At 34.7% G+C, this 26,506-nt stretch overlaps 2 protein-coding genes across 2 annotated transcripts; one reads left to right on the top strand and one right to left on the bottom strand.

The window, feature by feature from the left end:
* Positions 1-20,436: 20,436 nt before the first annotated feature.
* Positions 20,437-22,918, top strand: LOC134228960 (uncharacterized; the record flags this gene model as incomplete). Its single annotated transcript, XM_062710661.1, has 5 exons — positions 20,437-20,479; positions 21,031-21,295; positions 21,439-21,578; positions 21,775-21,972; positions 22,302-22,918. Coding segments are annotated over 5 exons (870 nt in total), but the record flags the coding sequence as incomplete, so codon positions are not given.
* Positions 22,783-26,133, bottom strand: LOC134228959 (uncharacterized). The gene is made up of 7 exons (XM_062710660.1): positions 25,999-26,133; positions 25,260-25,403; positions 24,989-25,103; positions 24,697-24,867; positions 24,421-24,596; positions 24,152-24,270; positions 22,783-23,863 (listed from the first exon to the last, which is right to left on the bottom strand). The coding sequence occupies exons 1-7, from the start codon at positions 26,109-26,111 to the stop codon at positions 23,310-23,312; spliced, it is 1,392 nt and encodes a 463-aa protein (XP_062566644.1). The 5' UTR covers positions 26,112-26,133; the 3' UTR covers positions 22,783-23,309.
* Between the last annotated feature and the right edge of the window lie 373 nt (positions 26,134-26,506).

Here is a 26,506-nt window from a genome sequence, read left to right as displayed (position 1 = left end):
AACAATCTTTGGAAGCGTATTTACTACCTTCAGGGGGGATATAACAAACCCCAAATAATATATCTTCATTTGTATTAAAGAGTACTTTACTAATTTTAAACCATAAAACATATTTACACTGAGTTTTGATAAATTGAACATATTTTACAATACTATCCCTTATAGCAACTAAAATACCACCTGATCTAGTATTTGTCAACGTGTGTCTATTTTTAATGTATGTTACAAATCCAGGTATACAAATATTATCTGAGTTGTCCGTTTTGGTCTCAGTTAGCCCAATGATATCGAATTTTGAGATAAACTCCTGGAATTCACTGTAATTCAGTCTGTTTTTAATACCACAAACATTAAGGGATAGAAATGTTAGACCCTTGGTCTGTTCTCCTGCGTGTCCCTACTTAGTATTTTCTGGCGTAGATAACAAAAGAAATGAAAGTTCGGATGGTGAATGTTGAGTAATATGACCCTATCCAGATCTTATGAATATCCCTCTTATTTTCGTTGTACTTCATTGAGTTTCGTTCAACTTATTCATTTAGGTAATATTTAAAACAGTATCAAGACTTAATAAGCTTTCTAATAATCGTTCGTCCACACGTTGATTCAGTTATAGAGACCGTTATCATTGCAAATAAAGATCATTTTTTCCAGATTAAAGTGATCATTTTGCAACATAGGGAGACAAGAATACGTTACCAAGCTAAGAAACCTTTTGTCTGGGATAGCAAATTAAGTAGGCCTAATAGAGAGACCCTGAGGAAAATTGAGACATCGCTCTTCGCCTACAAAAAAAAATCTCATCGCTAACATTCATATTGTTATGTAATTAACTATAAACAATTTCTTGGGATTTCAGTTTACCAGATATTTAAAGAGAACTTTTAGGAAAATAGATAAAACAAAATTAGGCTACGTGCTGGAAGTTGTGATATCGATTTAAAGACATAAACGTTGATTTCTCTCGCCCTCAATTAATAGTTAATTTAATAAATCTGAAATCTCAGATTTTTATTTTCTCGGAACAAAGAGCTTGCCGTAACATAAACAACAATAGGCCATGGGCCTCGACGGTCATATGGATAATTATATTAATCATAATTATTATTTTACAAGCTCATCAAACAGCTTGCACTTTTTATTAAGCCAGATTTTGATGGGTCATAATCATATTTTTTCAGCAACTTTTATGAAGTTCGGGTGTAGAGAAGATCAGATATGCTTTTTATTTCACTATGTGACCATCTTAATTATAGCCGCGCCATTGGTCTGTCTCCTGGATTCGTCAAATAAAGTCATGCGAGCTTAAATGACCAACTTAGTCCTACTCGGGACAGAAATATAGATCTTACTTTTACCCTTCTTGGTAAAGAACTACTTGTAAGGTTTAAATATAAAGTAACATGCACTGGATTTGTCAGTATGGGTCAAGTTAAGATTTGTATAGATTAATGTTATCAATTTTTGAAATACTTTTCTTCATCCTGGGATCTGAACACTCGCCCTATAGGAGTCCTCGAGTCATAATTTCTGTGAACTATGAAGTCCTTGAAGTAATCACGCTAACATCTTGCAAATGCTTGCTTCATGAGTAAAGTAAATTATTGAGACGGCATTTTGCACTCAATTTTGTGCAGCTGTGTCCAACCCTGTTGCGAATATACTTAGAGATATGAAGAATTGAAATATTTGACAAATTTAACCTCACGCTGGAGACTGAACACCAGGTCAATGAATTTCACATATTGGCTTTACTACCTTTACCTTCCCTAAATAAAAAAAGGATTTCTGAAGATAAGACTAATTTGGGTAATTTTCACATCCTAAGGGAGGGATATACATGTAACATGAAATGAACAACCTTTGTTGAAATGGACTCTGCGGCTCAAACAAGTAAATCTGAAAATTAAGGATGTATTCTTCTGATACCCGAAAAAAAACGTGCATTAAACTTTCCACATGCTTATATTTTTCTGAAAGTGTAATATCCAAGGAATAATTTAAAGACAAGAAAAGTGTATGTTAGTGTTCATCTAAGAGAGATTCAACCCCTCCAACATAGGCCAAAATAGAGCATGCGAAATTTCATTAAAATAGCTATTAGACCATAAAAATACCTCATAAACTTATAAATACAATTAATTTAAACCTAATTTGGCTTAAATTTACTTGAAAGTATTGCAAAGTTAATTTTTTAAACAAAATATGAGCAAATAAACACCAATTAGATAACTTGTACCCAAAAATGTTGTACACCGGTGTCAAAATTAGACATATTTTTTCCCATAAAGTTGCTCAAAAAACCAGAAAAAAACATATTTCTACAATTAAACTTTTTGAGAAAATTGTTGTATAGTTTCTTTAGGTATTATGGTTTCTTTTCGTAGTATGAAAAGTAGGGGTTAGTGTACATATAAGAAAGTTTTGATACTTTTTATATCCCCACCCCTTATTTCTTTTTCAGCATTTAATGAAAACAAATGGCATTTAGGCTTCAAAGTATGCGTTTTATTCATCAAATATTCAAAATTTGTGTGATAATTTCAGGTAATAATTGCAAATTTGTTTAGGAAAGCTTTTATAAACAAAAAAGTAATTATTTAACACATAAAACTTCATAATTATAGTTTGTTAGATGTCCTCTCTTTCTCTTGCCCTGCGGATTCTGGATTGGGTTCTGGTTTGTGGTGTTGGATGGTGGCTTCCCTGGGATTAGTCTAATCCAGTCCCACTTTCTCAATCTGATTTGCATAGTTATCTCCATCCAATTTTAGTGGTTCTAAAAACCTGCTCTCTTCTAAAGTTCTTCATTTGTGTTTCTTGTGACAACAAGACTTATCTGAAAAAAATTATTTTAGAAAAAAAAATATAATTACTGGTAATTTGTTTAAAAAATGTAAAATCATTATTTTGTCTATCTGACTTTGTTTTTACGAACCCAAGCCTGTAGTTTAGAATCAAATAATTTCAATATGTTCTCTGATGTTTCAGAAATATTCTATTTTTTAACCCGAATAGGCCGCCATAGAAGGAAGCGACCTAGTTTCTTTTCGAATGTAAACAGCTAAAAATTAGAGATGTTATCTTATTGTTTTCGTACGGTATGTCTATAAATTTGGGATAAATATTCTGCATTTACAATATCAAATGAAATTTATCATTTACTACGAGCTAAAGTTGCAATAAAAAGGATAATACGAATGCTGTCGTCTGCACAAATCTGGAAACCTTCCGTAGGCTACAAATATGTGACATGTTTATGCAATGTTTCAGTTTGCGATGTGACAGTATACTAAGTATTTTAAAACTTTTGTATCTATAATGCATAAACATTGCTATTTTCAATAAGTTTGAAAGCATTGGGAACTTACATTTTCGCTTTTCCACCGCTACTGGAACGTCGTCAAAACATTTCGGCGCTCTAACGTTAGGCTGGCATGTTTGGGGCGCCGCTTTCGAGAATGTACATGGCCTGATTGTGATATCGGCGATTTTTAAAATGTTTTCAAATTTCTGTTGAATCTTTGAACGAGAATACTTTTAACGAAGTGTCATTCGGCATTCCTGTCGCTTTGAAAAGGGCGATCCCGTCTTCTTTCTCTCTCGATCATGTCGATTTCACTTCTTAGGCCTATGTCGTAAATATCGTAATTTTGTACACGTCTTGGTCATCAATACATGATAGAAAGATTTTTTATTTAAAAATAAGTATAGTTAAACATGTAAATCCTAAAAACTTTTAAAAATTGTTTGTAAATTGTATTCAGTTTGAATTTTACGACATGTCTGAGTACGAAGACCCACTTGGGGTAAAATGATCAGAAGAATTCATCCTTAACAGAGGACGCACCGCGACGGAAAACGGATAACAAAACAAAACATGATAAACTCTATATTAATTTTCTATTTCGTTGGAAATGCCTACTCGGTGGAGACAAAATATACATCTACTGCGCACGAGTAGTTAAAGCATTCGCTCTAGATTTGCGAAGAAAGGAGTTTATCCTTATGTGGCGGATTAGAATTCCACTGCTGGACGAGTACAGGTCGAAACGAGCAGCCTTCCACTAGCAAGTGGCGTCTCGGTATGAGTGAAATAATGCGTGTTGTGAATTTACCAGCTTATCAATATCAATATCAATCTGCGACTTTTCAAAGCCATTTGAACACGACGAAGAAAGTAAAGGTAGTGTGAAAGCACAACGCTAAGAAGTGTCAACATAACAATTTAAAATTATTTGATTTTCTGGATCAACTAAAAAAATACCAAGAATTTAAAAGATTTTAAACGCAGGATGATGATCCGGATTTGTTTTCTTCAAAAAGTAGAACTAATTAATACCATTAAATTAGGAAATATGAAATAAAATTCCTCAATCAGATATTAAATGAAGTGAAAGATAATTATTTTTATGAAACGAATGTTAATTTAATCCATTTACAATGTATTTCGATGGAACATTGGACATACCAATAAGCATGTATATACAAATGCATAACAAATGATTGCCGATTTTCGCAAATTATTAGGATAATTTACAACATCGTATAACCAAATCGTTCCTGGTCACATATAATAGCAATTATTACTGATGCGTTTGTCATACAGATGTCATTAGAAAGGAGTCTTATGTTGCAAATTATATACATGTATGTGACGAACATCTGTTCAAGGAAAATCCTTTTGTAATTGTTACTATTAAGGTAGTACAAAAAACCCATGAAACATATTTCAACCCATTGTTTAAAAAGTACAGGAGAAGAATAGCTGCAGAACTGTAGCTCTCTGCATGAGAAAATTCGGACAGATAAAGCTTATCTGTCGGTCGCCTTTATCTGTCCGAATATTCTCAAACAGAGAGCTACAGTTCTGCAGCTATTCTTCTCCTGTACTTTTGTCCTACTGTGCAGCTAGGAGAAGAAAAGAATAATATCACCATATTTTCAGTACTCAAGGAGATATACTGTATTTTCAAAACACTTATGACCCCCCCATCCCTAAAGTAATTGGAATTCTTCTAAGTCCAAGAGGCACAACTCGATTAAAAATGGTTCGATCGTACCCAAAGCAGAACTTGACCCAGATGAACAGAAACTGCACATAATTGGAATTTTTTCCAAGTACAAGGGACATAACGATGTCTTGATTGTTCCCAAAATAAAACTTGACCTAGCTATGCTTATGATTAATATGTATACCAAATTTTATTTCAGTATGTGCAATCGCTGCAAAGAAAATGAATGGAAACTGAAAAAGAATTGGAATTTTTCTAAGTCCAAGGAGCATTGTTTTAGTGGACAGAAAGACTGGCCGACCGACAGCAACAAAGCAATATCCCCTCCCTTCTTTGTATATTTCATGGAAGAATTGCTCCCCATTAAATGTTGTATTCTGTCTATTACTTTACCATGCTTATCTGTATTTATATATATCATAATTATGTTTCTGCCCATTGGACCCCGATTTGGTAATTAATTCTTTCCTGTAACACGTGCTGGATTAGGTAGGTTTCATGTTAACACAGCTTCTGATTCTAAAAAAAAAGAATTATGTAAAATATACAATATGGAACTGAGATCCTTGTCGCCAATGTGGCGTCCCCAGTCTTTTTCGACATATTAATTCACGCGCAAATTCTCGTTGTTAATGAGATTTTAATACAAGAGGCCCATGGGCCACATCGCTCACCTGAGCACTGTAAATTGGAAAAAAGCAGAAATTAGTTTATTATTGAAAAGTTTAAAACCATAAGTGGTCCCAACCAATCCTTAAAGGGGAGAGGGTATGATTTGAACAAACTTGAATCTACACTTACTAAGGATGCTTGCATATTTTTTTGACTACCTGTGGCTTTATTGCCCTTTACATTTGAACCTACATTGTGGCCCCGCCCTACCCCCAGGGGCCATGACTTGAAGAAACTTGAATCTACACTACCTGAGAATGCTTCCAAATGAATATGACTAATCATTGCTTTGCCATTCCTTGAAAAGAAGATTTTTAAAGAATTTTTCTACATATTTCTATTTAAAACCTGGATTCCATGTTGTGGCCTTGCCCTACACCCAGGCGTCATGATTTGTACAAACTAGAATCTGCTTCCATATAAATATGACTAATCATGGCTTTGCTATTTCTGAGAAGAAGATTTTTAAAGAATTTCCCAATATATTTCTATGTAAAACCTTGATCGGCCATTGTGGCCCCACCCTACCCTCGGGGGCCATGATTTGAACAAACTTGAATGTAAACTATTTGAGGATGATTCAATAGGAGTTTCATCTTTCCTGTCCCAATGGTTCTTGAGAAGAAGATTTTTAAAGATTTTTCCTTTATATTCCTATGAAAAACTTTGATTGGCCATTATGGCCCCACCCTACCCCCGGGGGCCATGACTTGAACAAAGTTGAATGTACACTATCTGAGAATGATTCAACGTGAGTTTCATCTTTCCTGTCCCAATGGTTCTTGAGAAGAAAATTTTAAAAGATTTTTCCACAGGCACCTGACGTTACCTTTGGCGATTTCTCGGAATGTTGAAGCAGTAGGTCGAGTTTGACGAGGGATTTTCAATATTTGCAAGTGTGATGCGCTTTTCTGGTTGCAGTGTCCGTAAGTTTAGACCTCGAAAGACTGGCCACAGAAAGAATATGGTTGCAGGGAATTTATTTGACGGAGTTTCAGACAAAAATACAAGTGATGACCTACTTCGAAAATCCAAGATGGCGGGTTTCGATGGGTACCTTGTGTATTATTAGGTATGTGTATATTTTTTTTAATAAAAGAAAAATAAGTAACGTCAGGTGCCTGTGGATTTTTCCTATATATTCCTATATAAAAATTTGATTGTCCATTGTGGCCCCACCCTACCCCCGGGGGTCAGGATTTGAACAAACTTGAATGTACACTACCTGAGGATGATTAAACATGAGTTTCATCTTTCCTGTACCTATGGATCTTGAGAAGATTTTTAAATATTTTTCCAATATATTCCCATGTAAAACTATGATTGGCCATTGTGGCCCCACCCTTGCCCCAGGGATCATGATTTGAACAAACTTAAATTTTCACTACCTGAGGATGACTCAACATGAGTTTCATATTTCCTGTCCCAATGGATGTAGAGAAGATTTTTAAATATTTTTCTTATATATTTCTATGTAAAACTTTGATCGGCCATTGTGGCCCCACCCTTTCCCCGGGGGTCATGATATGAACAAAATTAAATGTACAGTACCTGAGGATGATTCTACATGAGTTTCATCTTTCCTGGACCAGTGGTTCTTGAGAAGAAGATTTTTTAAAAATGCCATTAATTTTTTACTAATTCATTATTATCTCCGCTTGGAAGTATGTAATCAGTGCTGGCTTGAAATAAAAGTTATACTTTTGGTGAACTTAAAGCTTACTAGAAGGAAATTTAATTTAAATTACTGTACAATATATTTAGCAAAAAATATATGCAAAATTATAACTCAAAAAATCATGAAAAAGGTGTCGAAATATCCCTCCTCCTAGCCATATCCAATCTTGATATTCTGCTGAAAAAGGGGGTGGGTAATTTTGTGCTCTAATGATGCTGAAAAATGAAGGAATTTGGTTTAAATTCGATTTATTTGAATGAAAAGAGCTTATCTGCAGTAATTTTTTTCAATTTCTTTGGTATTTTTAAAAATAATTATCTGAGTAAATTCTATTTAAAAATGATTATTTTAAAGGTATTACATCACAAATGCTTACAAAAAATTCAAAAGATGGTGTAAAAAATAAAAAAAATTATAATATAAGCTACTAGGTGCATTTCTCAGTAGGTTTTGATAAAATAAAATGTATTTCAGCAATACATTCTCAAGAAGGAGAAGATTATTGAACCCTCCCCTCTTACAATAAACAACACATGGACACTCTCAGGATGATCCTTTTGCTTTCATTAAGGGTTCCAAGGTATGGTTTTCTTAGAAAATCTAGTTAATCTCTTAATATTTAAGTTATTTAAAACTTTTTATAGATTATAAGAAAATAAATTTCTTCAGAACTGCAGTTATTTCAGCACTTTGCTTACAACTGAGCACTGTATTCAGTCAGACAATATGATTTATCTGCCCTTGGCATTTAATCAATTTATTAATTATGTCAATAATAAGAAATGATATGCAAATGAATATATTTGCCTTTTATGAGAATATACATATTTAACATCAATAACATGAAATGTTCGTGAAAGTTGGCAAAAATGTAGGTCACCCCCCTTCAAAATTACAAAATTTTCAGTGGGGATGTATTTGATTCTCTGATGCCAGCAACCCATTACTGATAAAATTCTTTTTCATCTTATGTTCATTTAAACCAGATATAATTCTCTTTCTTTCCATTGATTATTTTATCTACATTAGTTTTTACTCTTTCCATAACTCAGCATTTTCTTACAAACTGCTGATTTTCTTCATTTTTCATTAACAACGGGTACCTGCTACCCCGATGATTAACATAATCTATCTTGAGAGATTATGAGAGATAATAAGAAAAACAAGCAAAACATATGCTAGATTAATCATTTTATTTTTAAAAAAGAAAAATAGAAAAATGCTTCAATTTATAAACATCTTTTCTGTTTCACAGTTGTGGGTCTGTTTGACTGGGGTGAGAAATGTAACAGCCAATGGTATACTTAAGCTAGGACTGTCAGTCCCAATATTCAAGAGGTGAAATAAGCAATGGATATGTGTTCTAAATATACTAAACTGACCACTTTTTATAAATGTTTCTATTACTCTATAAGAAAAACTCCTACATAAACAAATACATGGGCGCAGACATTTTGGACACTCAAAGTTGTGCAGCGGAGAAAATGCTACCTGGCGCGTGATTGGTCAATAAGAGAAAATACTTGTTATGTATTTGACAAGTGAAATAAAGCTGATAAAAACCTCATATCAATACTTGGGCTTCTTCGAGATATACAGAAGTTACAGGTAAAAATTTGAAGGAGTGATGCACTTTGGTTAGATATTTTCATTTGTTGGTAAAAGCACCTAGTTGTAAACGAATGGTATTTGAAAGTAAGAGTACAGCGCAACGGTATATTTTTTCTGGCATGTTTTGTTTCCCAATATCGAACTTTAACGACAAAAAGGTCATTACCCTGAAATTCAATATATGTATCTATGTATGAATTCTGAAGAGTTGCAAATGAATAATGGTACATGTAGCACGTTTTCTCACAATAAGCTGCAATCACAAGTGGCACAAACTGATCATGATCATCCTTTCCAATCCAAATCTTGTAAAGTTGAAAAAAAGAATCCATACGATCACAATTATGTATCTTCTTTTCTTACCGTACTATGTTTGCAAGCTTGTCTTGAACAAAACTCACTTAATGAATAGATGCAAAGCCCAGCTGCTCCATTTCTTCTGAAAAACCTAAAAATTAATTAGGATGCATATATGTCCTCAAACAAGTCAATCTGCACAAAATCTGAAGACTACTTCTCTAAGTGCAGATATGTGTGCTTTCTTTGAAGACCCTACCAAGCAATGGATCAACCAGTATTGAAAATACTGAATTCAAGGTCTTTGATGACCCAGGTGATGGTCACTGCTTTTTTGATTGTTTAAGTTTGATACTTCATGGTCACATGAACAATACACAAATTTACAGAAATATCATCTGTGGTCATCTGTATGAAAACTGGGAAATGTACATAGACACAGTTTAGCTGATGAATGACAAATGCATGCACACAAAAGAAAAATACTTTGAAAAAATAGTTTAGGTACTGGCTGGGCTACAGTCGCTGAGATGAAGGTTGCAGCATTATTATTTAATGTCAATATCAATGTGTACCTGCAACGCTTATCCCGTCATCATTTTCCTACTGATAATCAAAGTACTTTTACATTGGAGTGTTGTGAACCAGTTGCTCAAGTTGCAGGGGATTTTATTGCAGTCTTGTGAACCAGTTGCTCAAATTGCACGTGGAAAATCCATCTTTCTTCTGCTTAAAAATGGTCATTACGAAGTTCTTCACAAAATCAATTTACGTAGTATTTGTAATGAACGAATGTTAGAAAGACAAATGGCATTCCAAGATAAATGTTTTATTTGTTCTGTAGATAAATCAGTAGTAAAAATGTTCTCATCTGAAAACAATATAGATCCCAATTCAGTACCTGCTGAGCTAAAAGATTTAACCATAGTTGAACAGCAACTAATTAGTATATATCCCCTGCCATAATTATTCAAATGCTTAAACATGAGACTATCGCTGCAAATGGTCACAAATTCTGCCCAAACTTTTCTCAGAAATAATTATTCTTAAAGTTCGAAGAAAGGGCAAAGATGAGAATTATAAGGATTATCGTGTAAGGAGGTTTATTGCATCTGGCTCAAGAACAATAACCCAGCATACTCAGATATCATCATACGCAATGATAAACTATAAAACTAACTCAACTCCCTTTTGACAGCCAACTTGAACTTCAAAATCTTGAACTCGACACGTTTGAGAGCAAAAATGATGACCAAGTCCCAGCTCCACAGCAGTTTGAACCTGTCCCAACTGATGGTCCGTCCGATTAGGGTGTTCTAATACCAGAAACAAGTATTGACATAAATCGAGGCTCAGAATGTGGTTGAAATCATCATTAATGAAAACAAGAGGCCCACGGGCCTTATAGGTCACCTGAGTATCATGTAACAACTTTCCAACAATTGAATTTGGTTCGTGTTTTAAACCAGAGGCCATGAAATTCACAATTTTGAAAGAGGTACCATTGCTTATCATAATTATAAACTTGGCATGCTTACGCTATTTACTTAATACCCAGAGGTGGATCAGAGTAACAAAAAGAAAATGAATTTCCACTTTATAACCAGGTGTGCACACCACCCTACAGGAACCACTGACCCTTGGGTCACATATTTCAAAATATTGGAAATTTTATCACAAATTTTATTATATCATGAATGGTTGATTTATACCAAAGAGCAGATTTCAAAGCATTAAATTATTTTCAGACTATGTAACCCCCACCCCCCTCACACCCCTGACCCAGGGGGCATGAAATTAACCATTTTGCTAGCTAGATGCACCTTTCTTCATCATAAATATATATACTTGGATCATTTGCATCATACTAAGGAGCAAAGGAAAAGATTTTTAAAGAATTAATGCATTTTTACTATATAATCAAAAAAGCCCTTTTTTGAAAGAGGCACTCTTGCTCATCATAACTATGTACTTAGTTTATTTAATACCCAGGGGAGAAAATTTTTGAAGAATTAATGCATTTTCAGTGCCCCGCCCTAACACCAGAACCCCTGATCCTGGGCCCATAAAATTCACAATTTTGGAAGAGTTACTTTTACTAATCATAACTATGTACTTAGTTTATTTAATACCCAGAAGCAGAGAAGAAGTTATCAAAGAATTAATGAATTTTCACTATTTAATCTATATAGCCCCGCCCTAGCTCCAGAACCCCTGACCCTAGGACCACAAAATTCACAATTTGGGAAGAGGCCCTCTAACTATGTACTTAGTTAGTTTATTTAATACCCAGGAGCAAAGAAGATTTTCAAAGAAATAATGCATTTTCACTATATAATCTATATTGCCCCACCCTAGCACTAGAACCCTTGACCCTTGGGCCATGAATTTCACAATTTTGGTAGAGGACTCAATAGACATTACATTCATGCTAACAGCTTGCCTGCTTGATGTCCAGGAGTAAAGAAGAAGATTTTTAAAGATTTCATTAATTTTAGTGGTTTTGGCCCCACCCCTCAGATCCCAGGGGGGCAGGGACCATAAAATTCACCCGTAGATGTTTCCCTTCACCCATAGATGCTTTGTGCAAAAATTGGTGGTTGAAATTGGTTGAGCGATTGCAGAGAAGAAGCTGAAAATGTTCAAATGTTAACACACGACGGTCGACGCACGACGACGGACGAAAACGGATAGCAATAGGTCACCTGAGTGATTCAGGTGACCTAAAAAATCTTTAAAAAAAACCAAAACAACAATATCTATTCCCTGGCCTACAAGAGTTCACAACTAAGTATCTTTTTCACTCTTGCTTTTCCTTGTCTTTTCCACTATGGTACTGGAGATTTCCATGTAAACAGACCCCGAACATGTTTTTCCTGCACAAGAACACTTCGAAGGTGACTGTCATATACATGTGCATGTCTCGTCAAAATCGTACCAATTAAGGATCAAATTAAATATGATGAAGGAAATAATATCGCATTGTAAAAACATGTACATGTATTGTAAAACAGCTGGAACCAGAGTCGTTGGAATGTGCACCCACATTGCTGCCATTCACTGGTTTCTTGGAAATATCCGACATAATATTCAGACTGGGCTTTGCATACAGCATTCAAACTTTAGTTGATGTAGGTGAATCTTCGGATGATATGAAGGAGAAGAACAGAAGAATAGTTGGTCAGGTTTTATGTATGAATGACATTTGTTACGTCCCAAACTTGAAGATTGGAGAACGTCTTGTGTTTGGTTTGTTTTGTTTACAGTCTCTATTATATAATTTTATGATTAAATATTTTTTTTTCATTTTGTGTGTAATCTTTATGTATGTTGAGATGACCCCTGTATATTTTCTTATGAACGTGTAATTATAAATAAAAACAAGAGGCCCAGGGGCCACATCGCTCACCTGAGCAATTGGCTAGGAAAAGGCACATATCAGATCAAAACAGAAAGTTTACTGGGGGGGGCTTGAATTTTACCCCCCCCCCCGTCTCCCGGGGGTTATGATTTGAACAAACTAGAATCTACACTACATGAGGATGATTCCCTCTAAATATCACTAAGCATGGCTTTGAAGTACTTGAAAAGAAGATTTTAAAAGGTTTCCCTATATATTCCTATGTAAAACTTTTATCAGCCATTTGGCCCCACCTACCCCCGGGGGTCATGATTTAAACAAGAGGCCCACGGGCCTTGTAGGTCACCTGAGTATCATGTAACAACTTTCCAACAATTGAATTTGATTTGTGTTTTAAACCAGAGGCCATGAAATTCACAATTTTGAAAGAGGCACTATTGCTTATCATAATTATACACTTAGCAATGCTTACTAGATACTGAGTAGTCACTTAACACCCATAAGTAGATCAGAGTAACTAAGAGAAATATGCACTTCCATTCTAAACCATGCAATTGTGCACCCCACCCCACAGGAACCACAGACCCTGGGGCACATATTTCAAAATTTTATCATCATAAATGTTATTTTATCAAATATGGTTGATTAATACTAATGAGTAGATTTCAAAGCATTCATTTATTTTCAGACTATGTACCCCCCCCCCCCCGATACCCTTGACCCAGGGGGCATGAAATTAACCATTTTGCTAGATGCACCTTTCCTCATCATAAATATATACTTAGATCATTGGCATAATACCCAGGAGCAAAAGGAAAGATTTTCTAAGAATTAATGTAATGTAGAGCCCCCTCTCCTTACACAAAATAGCTAAACCCCTGACATAGGGGCCATGAAATTAAAATATTTGGAAGAGGCACTCTTGCTCATTATAACTATGTACTTAGTAAGTTTATTTAATACTAGTACTCAAGATCAGAGGAGAAATTTTTTTTAAAAATAATGCATTTTTACTGAATAATCTATTTAGCCCCACCCTAGCACTAGAACCCCTGACCCTGGGGCCAAGAAATTCACAAATTTGGAAGAGGCACTCTTGCTCATCATAACTATGTACTTAATTAGTTTATTTAATACCCAGGAGCAGAGAAGAAGATTTTCAGAGATTTAATGCATTTTCACTATATAATCAATAGAGCCCCACCCTTACACCAGAACCCCTGACCCTGGGGCCATGAAATTTACAATTTGAAAGAGGCACTGTTGTTCATCACAACTATGTACTTAGTTACTTTATTTAATACCCCAGAGCAGAGAAGAAGATTTTCAGAGATTCAATGCATTTTCACTATATAATCAAAAGAGCCCCGCCCTAGCACCAGAACCCCTGACCCTGGGGCCATGAAATTCACAATTTAAAAGAGGCACTCTTGCTCATCATAACTATGTACTTAGTTAGTTTATTCAATGCCCCAGAGCAGAGAAGAAGATTTTCAGAGATTCAATGCATTTTCACTATATAATCAATAGAGCCCCGTCCTAACACCAGAGCCCCTGACCCTGGGGCCATGAAATTCACAATTTTGGAAGAGGCATACTTGCTCATCATAACTATGTACTGGTTTATTTAATACACAGGAGCAGAGAAGAAGATTTTCAAAGAAATAATGCATTTTCACTATATAACCAATTACAGAAGAACCCCTGACCCTGGGGCCATGAATTTCACAATTTTGGTAGAGGACTCAATGCTCATTACATTCATGTCATCAGTTAGCCTGCTTGATGTCCAGGAGTAAAGAAGAAGATTTTTAAAGATTGCACTAATTTTAGTGGTTTTGGCCCCACCCCTCAAGCCCCAGGGGGGGCGGGGACCATGAAACTCACAACTTTTGTTCCCCTTCACCCATAGATGCTGTATGATAAAATTTGGTTGAAATTGGTTCCGTGGTTTCAGAGAAGAAGCTGAAAATGTTCAAATGTTAACACACGACGGACGACGACGGACGAAAACGGATAGCAATAGGTCACATGAGTGACTCAGGTGACCTAACAAACTTGAATCTACACCATCTGGGGATGATTCCACAGCAGTTTCATCTTTCCTGGCCTAGTGAATCTTGAGAAGAAGATTTTTCCTATACATTCCAATGTTAAACTTTTATCAGCCATTATGGTCCCATCATACCCCCGGGGGTCATGATTTGAACAAACTTGAATCTACACTACCTGAGGATGATTTCACGAGTTTCATCTTTCCTGTCTCAATGGTTCTTGAGAAGATGATTTTTAAAGATTTTTCTTATATATTCCAATGTAAAACTTTGATCGGCCATTTTGGCCCCACCCTGCCCCCGGGGGGGTCATGATTTGAACAAACTTGAACCTACACTACCTGAGGGTAATTTCACATGAGTTTCATCTTTCCAGTCTCAATGGTTCTTGAGAAGAAGATTTTTAAAGATTTTTCCTATATATTCCTGTGTAAAAATTTGATCGGCCATTTTGGCCCCAACCTACCCCCGGGGGTCATGATTTGAACAAATTTGAATCTACACTACCTGAGGATGATTCCACATGAGTTTCATCTTTCCTGGCTCAGTGGTTCTTGAGAAGATTTGTTTAAAATGCCATTAATTTTCCTCTAATTCATAATTATCTCCCCTTGGAAAAGGGCGTGGCCCCTCATTTGAACAAAGTTGAATCCCCATTCACCCAAGGATAATTTGTGCAAGTTTGTTTGTAATTGGCCCAGTGGTTCTTGAGAAGAAGATGAAAATGTGAAAAGTTTACAACGACAACAACAACGACTACGACGACAACGACAAACAACGGACAAATTTTGATCAGAAAAGCTCACTTGAGCCTTCGGCTCAGGTGAGCTAACAATAGTACTGCATTGTTTGTGTAGTATATTTACATCTGTTCGGGGTTGGTCTCCATGATAAGAGGTTACCTTTTCTTAGCTCCTTCCTGTGATTCGACACTGAAGAGTTCAAACGCATTACCGTCCTGTATGTGTTTTGGGGGTTGATGCCAGTCTTACCCTTGGTAAGATTCATTGTACTAATTAGATAGAAATATACAACATTTTCGACGAGAATAATTTGGTTATTAATTTATTTTCTTATCAGGTGAAACTGACATTGTTTACCGTAGTCACTAAGCCTTTGGTGCCAAATTCAAAACAAAACAGAACCGATTTTCTTTACAGATCCTTTTTGGTTTCACAATTTATTTCATTTTACAATCACTGGTTGTTTACACTATTATTTTTTTCATGGTGGCATTTTATTTTCTATTCTCCCCTTCGATAAATTACTGATTTCACAATGGATCCTATCAATATGCAAACAGCTCCTAAATTTAAAATTTCAAAGATCCTAGATCAACGAACCATAACTAATGTAATAGGGGTTGGGAAAAGATACGAGTTAAATGCAAATGTCCTTGGTAAAAACTCGGATTTACCAGAGAGAAAATGAAAAAAAAACAGAAGTCTCTGTCGAGACTGAAGCTCTACTGGTTTTTACTTATAGAAAAAGGATGAGAAAAGTAGCAGTTGGGATTTGAAACTTTACAACAGCAAAAAATAGAATAACAATCCTTGATTAAGTGTCTTTATATTCTTAGTGTAGTCTACTTGCATGCCACATTATATTATAATCAGACTAAAATTGTATTTGGGGAAGCATTTTGATATTATTTTACAGAAATTTCTATCTTTAGTAACCAAGGCAATAATGAACATCGAAATCAAAAATGATAAATAGAATTGTGTATCGTAGTGTAGTCTACTTCTGTGCATAATTATATTGAAATCAGAACAAAACTGTAGGAGGAGTAGTATTTTGAAAGTATTTCACAGAAAATCCTTTGTTTAGTAACCATGGCAACATAGTTCATAAAAATCTAAAACTGATATACCGAATTGTGTATCTTATACCCCATTCATACGACGAAAATTTGCTTATGTGTGCAAATTTACATATGAGTAAATATATACACGTAAGTAAAAGTTAATTTGCGATGCGTTCAGACGAGGTTTATGTACTGTGAGTAAATCCTTATATTTTCATATAAAATAAGGAGATCCACAGATTCGGAATTGTGGATTTGTATAGAAAAAATTATATTTTTTAATATTTGGGTATAAAATTAACTTTTGAATGTTCCTCAAAGAAAGAGGGGGGGGGGGAAATCCGATCTATTTATTTATTTGATACGGAAAAAAGCAAACTTCATAACTTTAAGGAAAAATTTACACATGAAATTAAAATCATTGTTTAAAATTTGAAAATCCTTGGATTCGGTCCTTAAGTCTGTAGAAGAGCCATTGGGTGTTAAGAAAAAGATGGCTGTTGCCATCTACTGAATGGCGTCTTTAGCAGGATAAAGAACGACTGGAAATCTTTTAGGTGTTTGGAAATCTACAGTTCATCAAGTTTGCGAGGTCATTATGAAGTATCTGGTTGAATATTATATGCATTTTCCAGGAGAATGAAATGGGCAATAATTTTTTCAAAAAATCAAACGAAACAAATAATATGAATAGGAAATAAACACGAATCCCCTAGAAATTTATGGTGGGACCGGTTGCCAAGGATCGAGAATGCTTAAAAATGCTTCTTTTCAACAGGGTTGTTGAAATTCCTGTAGCATCAATTTATATGTCAGTAGCTTGCCTTGGTTTAAAAACAAATAAAGGTAGAAGAAAGTCAATCTGTAATGGCCCAGGGCCCGGGCGATTAATGTAATGCCTATTCCTATCACAGCCCCGGAGCATTCCCATGAAGACTATACTTGAATTGTAAGGGGACTACTTATTTATCCTGCAAGGCACATGTTTGCTGGACCACAGTTATATCTTTTAAATTTATATGCATAAACATAGGATTGCCAGAAAGGGTGCAAGATGCGCACGTGTTTGCTAATTCAAATTTATCTCAGAGGACACTGGAGAAATAGTGTGGATTCTTGTTTTCAGAGTTGAAAAAGCCATTTGTGGAAAGAACTATGCTAGAACAACCTGGCGTATCCTTTAAAGCAGTACCCTTATCAAGACTCATATTACTTTCAGCTGTCGTTGAAGTACAGCAAAGATGACCATAAAAAATCCAGTTTTTTATGTTTTGCTTTCTAGCCGCCATGCTAACAGACTGATATTATACACACAACAATACATAAACATCCGAAACAACACTTAAAATGGAGATTTATGCAATAAACAAAACAAAATACATAAGTAAATTTGCTGCGAGTTCATACGACAAAATTTACACACATGAACTATTAATTTGCGAAAACATGTATGCCAAAGTTTATTTGCACCTAGTCCTGACCAGGTGTAAATTTACTCAACTGTGCAGAATTTACATGCGAGCAAATCAGTTCATACGACAAAAATTGCATATGTGAGTAAATTTGCATATGAGTAAAATATACTGAGGTACGCAAATCATGTCGTATGAATGGGGTATTAGTGTAGTCTACTTGTGTGCCAAGATAAATTGAAATCAGACCAAAACTGTAGGAGAAGTAGCATTTTGAAACAATTTTACAGAAATTTCTATTTTTAGGTCACCTGAGTAAACTCAGGTGACCTATTGCTATCCGTTTTCGTCCGTCGTCGTGCGTTGTGCGTTCACATTTGAACATTTTCAGCTTCTTCTCTGCAACCACTGAACCAATTTCAACCAAATTAAGCACAAAGCATTTATGGGTAAAGGGGAACAAAAACTGTGAATTTCATGATCCCTGACCCCCTGGGGCCTGAGGGGTGGGGCCAAAACCACTAAAATTAATGCAATCTTTAAAAATCTTCTTCTTTACTCCTGGACATTAAGCAGTCAAACTGTTTGCATGATTGTAATTAGCAATGAGTCCTCTACCAAAATTGTGAAATTCATGGCCCTGGGGTGAGGGGTTTTAGTGCTAGGGGGGCTAAATAAGTAGGTAGTGAAAATGCATTATTTCTTTGAAAATCTTCTTCTCTGCTCCTGGGTATTAAATAAACCAACTAAATACATAGTTGTGATGAGGAAGAGTGCCTCTACCAAAATTGTGAATTTTATGGCCCCAGGGTCAGGGGTTCTGGTGTTAGGGCGGGGCTCTATTGATTATACAGTGAAGATACATGAATTCTTTGAAAATCTTCTTCTCTGCTCCTAGTTATTAAATAAACTAACTAAGTGCATAGTTATGATGAGCAAGAGTGCCTCTACCAAAATTGTGAATTTTATGGCCCCAGGGTCAGGGGTTCTATTGCTAGGGCGGGGCTCTATAGATCTTATACTATAGTAGTGAAAACACATGAATTCTTTGAAAATCTTCTTCTCTGCTCCTGGGTATTAAATAAACTAAGTGCATAGTTATGATGAGCAAGAGTGCCTCTACCAAAATTATGAATTTTATGGCCCCAGGGTCAGGGGTTCTGGTGTTAGGGCGGGGCTCTAGAGATTATATAGTGAAGATACATGAATTCTTTGAAAATCTTCTTCTCTGCTCCTGGGTATTAAATAAACTAACTAAGTGCATAGTTATGATGAGCAAGAGTGCCTCTACCAAAATTGTGAATTTTATGGCCCCAGGAACAGGGGTTCTATTGCTAGGGCGGGGCTCTATAGATCATATAGTGAAAACACATGAATTCTTTGAAAATCTTCTTCTCTGCTCCTGGGTATTAAGCAGATTAACTACCTATATAGTTATGATGGACAAGGGCCCTTATCTTCCAGAATTATGAATTTCAAGGCCCCAGGGTCAGGGGTACCATAGAAGGGGGGGCTGTACTCGTATACTGAAAATGAATGAATGGTTTGAAATCTGCTCCTTGGTATTAATCAGATATCAAGGCCTAAGGGTCAGGGGTTCATGTGTGGTAGGGGCACTACTGATAGGGGCTGTAAGTCTCGTTTTTTGTTACTTCCGGTGAAGCGCTTCCGGTGACAAACAAAAAAATGGCGATATCAATACAGTACTGGGCGAACTATACCACAGACAAACCGAAGCTTATGAGAAAATCGGAGAACGCTGTGTATAGTAACCATGTGTTGAAGTTCCTCTACGACAACGAGGAAAACGTTGTCAATGCTGTTGTGCAAGCGTCAATGAAGAACAAGTCCTACAAAGTAACGGTAAGGAGATTGTCCTTTTGTGATTTTTTTTTTATTTGTAGTAGCTTCATTCGTATTTGTCGCTTTCTAGAATATATATTTTTTTGAATGAAACCCCATTCTTTTGATTTAAGTAATTTTAGGTATCAATGACTGTATGTAGCTATAATTCAGGAAATTTTGTGTGTGTGTTTGAGGGGGATGGGGGGGGGGGTGTTAACTGTTAATGTTATAACCACATGTTCTGTTCTATAACCCGTATTTTATTTTGATAGGCATTTCTGAACGATGGCTATGCTGTTTCTTCATCAACGTGTGAGTGTCCTTTAGGACAATATGTCTGCCATCATGTTGCAGCAGCATTGTTGTATGGGTAAGCTTTATGTACACAGCATTATTTAAGATTGACTCACTGAGTTTAGAAGATTAAAAGAGGTTTCATCAATTATGACTTGAAAGAAGATGGTAAACATAGCATGAAATTAAAATGCATCAAGTTTTGAATGGACTGACACTGTGTTTGCTACATAATGATTAATGCATTAACATGAAAAAATGTTAGAAACACAAATCTGACATACTATCAATTGTGAGTTATTCAATTTAAAAGGTACAAGTGCGTCAGCAAAACTGACGTGAAATGCGGATGGCTGAAAAATCCAAAGACGGCAATGAAAACTGACACTAAAACAATGGAAGAATTATTTCCACCATCTCAACCTGATTATCAGTAAGTATGAAATAAAATGTTCAAAACATTGAAGAAAAAAATAATTTAATCACTTGTGTTTAAAGAAGAACCAATTTTTCTTGAATTTAAAGTGCACTAGACAGACCATTTGATGATAGCGACAGAAGTTTCTTTCAACAAGAATTATCAAAACTAGGCAGATTTATTGGTATTTTAACCGGATGTTGCCAATTTGCGAAATATGTTTTATTAATTTGTATTCTGATTTATTAATTTTTTTTCATTTCATCTTTCATTTCATTTTCCTTTAGGAAATTACTTGCATTTGAATTTTTAAAAATTGTCAAATATTTAGTTCATATTAAGTTTTTGTTGTTTATACATGTGATGTGGACAATTATTATGTCTTGACAGTTTTTTTTTTTACAGAATTTATTAAACACAAAAAATGCTGTAATATTGAAACAAACAGAAATAGATTGTACTATTGTGATTTTTTTTTTAATTAAAAAAAAACTTTTTATAAATGTGTAACTGTAGATGCAAATATTTTTTTAAAAAGGATGTTTATGCATGTACATGTATTTTAGCTATGGAATGGATTCTTCAGCCAGAACCACTTGAGCCAGGACCTCCTGCCCCTGTCATAGAAGATCTATTGACGAGTCCAGAATTTATCCATTCTGATACACCAATGGTATGGTTAAGACGAGCTTTGATTTTGTCTGAGGATATCATAGCTAATACAGCATTGGCAACCAAGGGTCAAAGAAACAATCCTATGTGGTCAATCATCAGAAAGAACAGGATAACAGCATCCAATTTTGGAGCAGTGCTTAGTACAAATAGAAGACGGTTAGTTTATGTGGACAAAATTAAAAACTCCAAATAGAGCATGATGCTTGTAGTTAGCATTAGTTATCATTTATTTGTTATATTTAATAATGATGTGATACTTACAACAACCTAAGCTAAAATGCCAGCATTTATCTTTGCAGAATTACAATTTCTCTTAAGAAACGTCTGATGTCCTCATACAATTTGGAATCAATCAAAGCAGTTGCTTGGGGAATAACACATGAAGAAGACGCATTGAAAAAATATGAACATGACTTTGGTGCCTCTGTGCAACAAACTGGTAAAAAATTTTTAATTAAGTATTTCATCCAAATTAATCAGCAGTATTTGTCATTGACCATGGCACCATCTTCAATAATTATTTTTACCAAAAATGTCATCGAGAATTAAAAATTCTTAGATAACTATCTATTTACTTAGTACAAACACTGCAATATTATTTTTTTTCTATAAATTTGCATTTTATTTTGATAAAGGAATTTGGCTGCACGAGTCTGGAGTTTTAGGCGCATCTCCAGATGGTCTTGTCCTGCACCCACCAAGATGTGATGTTAATTTCCAGACACCAGAAGCTCAGAATGCTTTACCTGAAGTAGTTGAAGTAAAGTGTCCTTACTCTGCAGCACATTTAACAATATATGAGGCAGTGCACAGTCTTAAAGACTTTTACCTTGGTAAGTACTTGGTATAAATTAGGGTATATTAAACTGTGTGAAACCTCCGTTTCTCAATGTCTTTTCAATATGAAGTCAAACTTGGTATCTCAACTATTGTCTTTGATACTGAAGGGAACATGTATGTCGAACTGAGTTGGAAGTCCCAATTTCTTATTAAAGCATTTAACGTTTAATTTTGTGATTTCTTGGATATCTATTGTTTTCTGGCCCCTTCAAGATCCAGATAACAAGATTGGACTGTATATGATTTTGTCTATTCGTTATTCCAGTTATTACTAATTCAACTTTGAGTAAATGTTATATTCAAGTTGTGTTGTTGCATTTAGAGTACAGAGAAGACTCTTACTACCTCAAGTCCAACCATCCTTATTATCACCAGATACAAGGCCAACTACATTTATGCAACAAGACCTGCTGTGACTTGATTGTTTGGACTACCAAGGACTGCAAAGTTATCCGGATTATCAAGGACTCTGGATGGACAAAAAACATTGCACAATTGATAGAATTTTATTTTAATACATTCATTCCTGAATTAATCCAAAATTAATGTGTTGAAATAATATCTGTAATAATCAAAAACAATCAGAAGTGATGAACCCTATTGACACTTCACACTAAAGTGTTCTGAATAAGTTATATTTTTATAAAAATTGAGTAATCCGTCCCAGGATTTAAAATTAATGAATGAAATTGAGAATATGCAATGCATTATTTGATTTGTAATCAATTCTAACATTCATAAAGTTTTAATAGAGTATGATAAATTGAACTCTTTATTAACATGTATTTACCCTACACATGTAAACAATGATTTCTGTTCAACAGTGCTTGTCTTTAAAAATTTTCCTGAGGGTAAATGCTAAGTAACCTGTGTTTAAATTGGGCTATATTATACAATATAATTTTCTCAATGTATAAATAAAATTTTACTCACTGTGTATATTGTTTTAAATTATTTATTATATGCACAAGTAAATACTGTAAATGTATTACTTAAAACTAGTATGTCTTCAATTTAAGTCTTTTGGCATTATGTAGCCACTACTAAATCAAGTACATAGCTATGTGCTGTGCAGAACTGCAGATAGATATCTATGAATACAGAAATGCACTGAATCAGATCTACAACAAACATGTTGAAAAATTGTCTGCCAAATTTTGTACATGCTAAATATACAGATTTTTAAGACAGTATGTTAGAGATCTCAGTGTAAGATTTGCAAAAATCAATATGCTAGACTATGACTGTGTACATCATTCTACATCCTAATACATTCCATGAACAATACTGAAGTATCAAAACTATCATTACATTATAAATATATAATGTACTATGAAATTTCTTTCAAAAGAGGAGCTTGCAAATTGACTAATGCAGAACACAGTTGAAATATCTTTGTTGATAATGGCCTGTAGGTTGCTGGTATGTGGCGAAGTATTTCAAAGTTTTTAATTCTCTCATTAGCTCTCTCCACGTGAATTCTTGCTCTGGCTATTTTATAACATAGTTCTGCTTCTTTCTTCGTAAACTGCCCTCTTGAAGTTAAAAATGCAGGAATATTCAAGCACACACCTTGTGGTAACTGATCGTGGATTGTAAATCCCTTATCGGCTAAAATCAGGTCCCCGGGCTTAAACTTCTCAAGAATTTTGCTGTGACGCACAATTGCAACATCAGATGTTGATCCCGGATATAAAGGAGAACAGTAAGTGATTGCACCATTTGGTGCTACACAAGTCACTGCCTTGACGGTGTGACGGCTCTTATACGAACTGTATGCCCTAGCCTGTGTATCAAGATGTCCTGGTATATCCTGTGTTGTCTCAATGGCATCCATAGATGCCCTTGCAGAAGAGAATTCTGCAAATGCCTTTGGCATGGAGCCTAAATGAAAAATTGGAGGAACATAAATTTCATGCTACATGTATAATCATGATAATTTACAGGGCAACTGACAAACGCATGTATTATTCTCTTCATCTCAGTTGTACATGTATTATAAAATATAGCTCTAATCTTATATTTAAGCCACAACATTCAGATTAAGTCATCGAACCATTTTATTTTTTATGTAAAATAATGTGTACACAAGTAGTTTAAGATGGAGGATATGGAAATGAAAAATTTTACAAATACATCAATCATTTGCATACTATAACACAACATACAAACCTTTACATTTTAGTTGACTAGGAAAACATGTATCAACAACCCCCTTGTACAGCATTTCATGAAGGGCATGAACCAGTGAGTGGAAAATATTAGAAATTGTTGGCCTGCTTACACAAAACCTGTTGAATAATGCAAATCAAAATATATCATGTTATCAAAATATGTCCCCAATTCAAAAAAAATCTTTGAAAAAAAAATGTCATGAATAGCACGATCAGAAAATTATGAATTTGATTTATTCAGAGAAAAGATTAACTACCAGTATATACCTGTGAGCTAAGTCAATGTCTCTAAGGTTTAGTTTAAGCTTCATGAAAACAATCAAAAGTTGATCTTCAAGTTTAAGGGATGGTGTCCAACCAAGAAAGTAATTTAAACTGAATCGACCAAGTAGTTTTACAAGCACTTCAAAGACATCATATTGTATTGAAGTATAAAGCAGCATCTGTAAAGAAAAGAATTGTCATAAATTTCTAAATAAAAGCACTCAACAATTTTTTTTTTTAAATACCCGGTACCTTATTTTACCTCATCAACAATGTTACCTTTTCTTCGTTGTCCTTAATTTCAGCTACAGTCATGGGTTTTCTTTTATCCATGTTGACTTTTATTGCATGTAACTCTTCTTCCAACTTTTTTATCTCTGATGAGAGCCGCTGCATTTCTTTGGAACAGTTTCGAGAGCAAGAGACTGTATAACTGTGTTCTACTTCAACCTTAAAATATATACATGTACATTTATAATCTGATTTTTTTTTACAGTCAAGTATTTCAACTATATACATGTGTATTTCAGTTTTTAAAAACACATCTAAAAAGTTATTGATATAATATTACATGTTCTACATCATCAAAATCTACTGCATCTTCTGTCTGCTCTCTCTCACAGGATAAGGACTGACTGAAGTTATCGACTTCATAGGGCGATGACAAACATGTTTTCCTCCTTTTCCTGTAAATAATAAATATTCAATAAATGCATTATATTTAACATGTTTTTGTTCAAAAAGGTTCATGCTGTAGTTTAAACTATATGAAATAAAAAAAAATATTTATAATTTGTGACTGGGATAAAATTTATTACATCTACATATAAATTCTCTCTCACCTTTCTGACTTTTCTGGATCCTGATAGTCCATATACTTTTTATCATTCCAAGGAAAGAAGACAGGGTCTCCTTCCTTTCTTCCCTCCTTAAAATGGCAAGAACATACTCTGTCGTTTTGATTCTCTGGCTGTCGATCAGCTCTTCTAAATAAATCAAAGGATTGTTTGTGTAAATGTATAGTTTAAGAGTAGAAATATATATGTATAAAAATCAAAACATGCATGTTGTTAATATGCTTGTTGTATACTCTGCATTGAACAGAAGTGGATTAATTATATATGTTACATGCACAAGTTAATGCCCACAGGACCCTGATTTTTTAATAAATCTATCTTATTTCAATTTATGCTATTCTATATATCGGTGCTTATTGACATAATTTACATGTACACATTGGTATCTCTGTGATTTGCTTCAGTATTTTAACTGTTTTGATATTAATCTGTTAATCGTAATCACGTCACAGTCAGTCAGAGGAATCTCGGATTAATATTTGTGTTGGCATGTACAACCTATAGTATGATAGTTCTCTACAGACATTTGTACAATGCAGATAAAGGTATATACTTTAATGTGAAAGGATAAAAATCATAAACTTATCACTAAGTGTCACTATGCAACTCAAGGAATAGATACAGCTTGGTAATCGCGGCGCATGCAAACTGAAAGTCATGCGCTGCAGACGGATATTTCGTTTAATACAGACTTATCAAATTTTAAAAAATGCATAAAACTGACCTGCACAACCTTCCCCATAATGTCCTTTTCTTTGCGTCTGTGGGAAACCGATAAAAACTACAATTATTCGCACCACTTCGGTGACTACATCCGAACGCAAAGCATATCACCATTTTGTTTGTCACCGGAAGTATTCAAATCTCGCGCGCTCTCGTTTACGAGCTTACAGTCCGTATTTTGAAAGGATTTCACAGAAATTTCTATTTTTAGTAACCACGACAACAACGTTCATCAAAATCAAAAATCAATATACAGAACTGTGTATCTTAGTGTAGTCTACTTGTGTGCCAAGTTGTATTGAAATCAGACTAAATCTGTAGGATAAGTTGCATTTTGAAATAATTTTACAGAAATTTCTAATTTTAGTAACCACGGCAATAATGAACATCGAAATCAAAACTCGATATACAGAAATATGTGTCTTAGTGTGGTCTACTTGTCTGCCAAGAAACATTGAAATCAGATCAAAACTATAGGAGGAGTACCATTTTGAAACAATTTCACAAAA

The sequence above is a fragment of the Saccostrea cucullata genome, unplaced genomic scaffold (genome assembly GCF_032062105.1).
Source record: "Saccostrea cucullata isolate Sc308-1 unplaced genomic scaffold, CSIRO_AGI_Scuc_v1 ctg5211, whole genome shotgun sequence".
NCBI lineage: Eukaryota > Metazoa > Mollusca > Bivalvia > Ostreida > Ostreidae > Saccostrea > Saccostrea cuccullata.
This window is presented reverse-complemented; position numbering and strand designations above follow the sequence as displayed.

Bases quoted from the DNA above. Each gene is read 5' to 3' on its own strand.
- LOC134228959 (XM_062710660.1), bottom strand. From the start codon at position 26,111: ATGGTGATATGCTTTGCGTTCGGATGTAGTCACCGAAGTGGTGCGAAT. The intron at 24,868-24,988 runs GTAATATTATAT...ATATATTTTAAG, and splicing joins ATTTTGATGATGTAGAACAT to GTTGAAGTAGAACACAGTTA. The intron at 24,271-24,420 runs GTATATACTGGT...ATTATTCAACAG, and splicing joins GACATTGACTTAGCTCACAG to GTTTTGTGTAAGCAGGCCAA.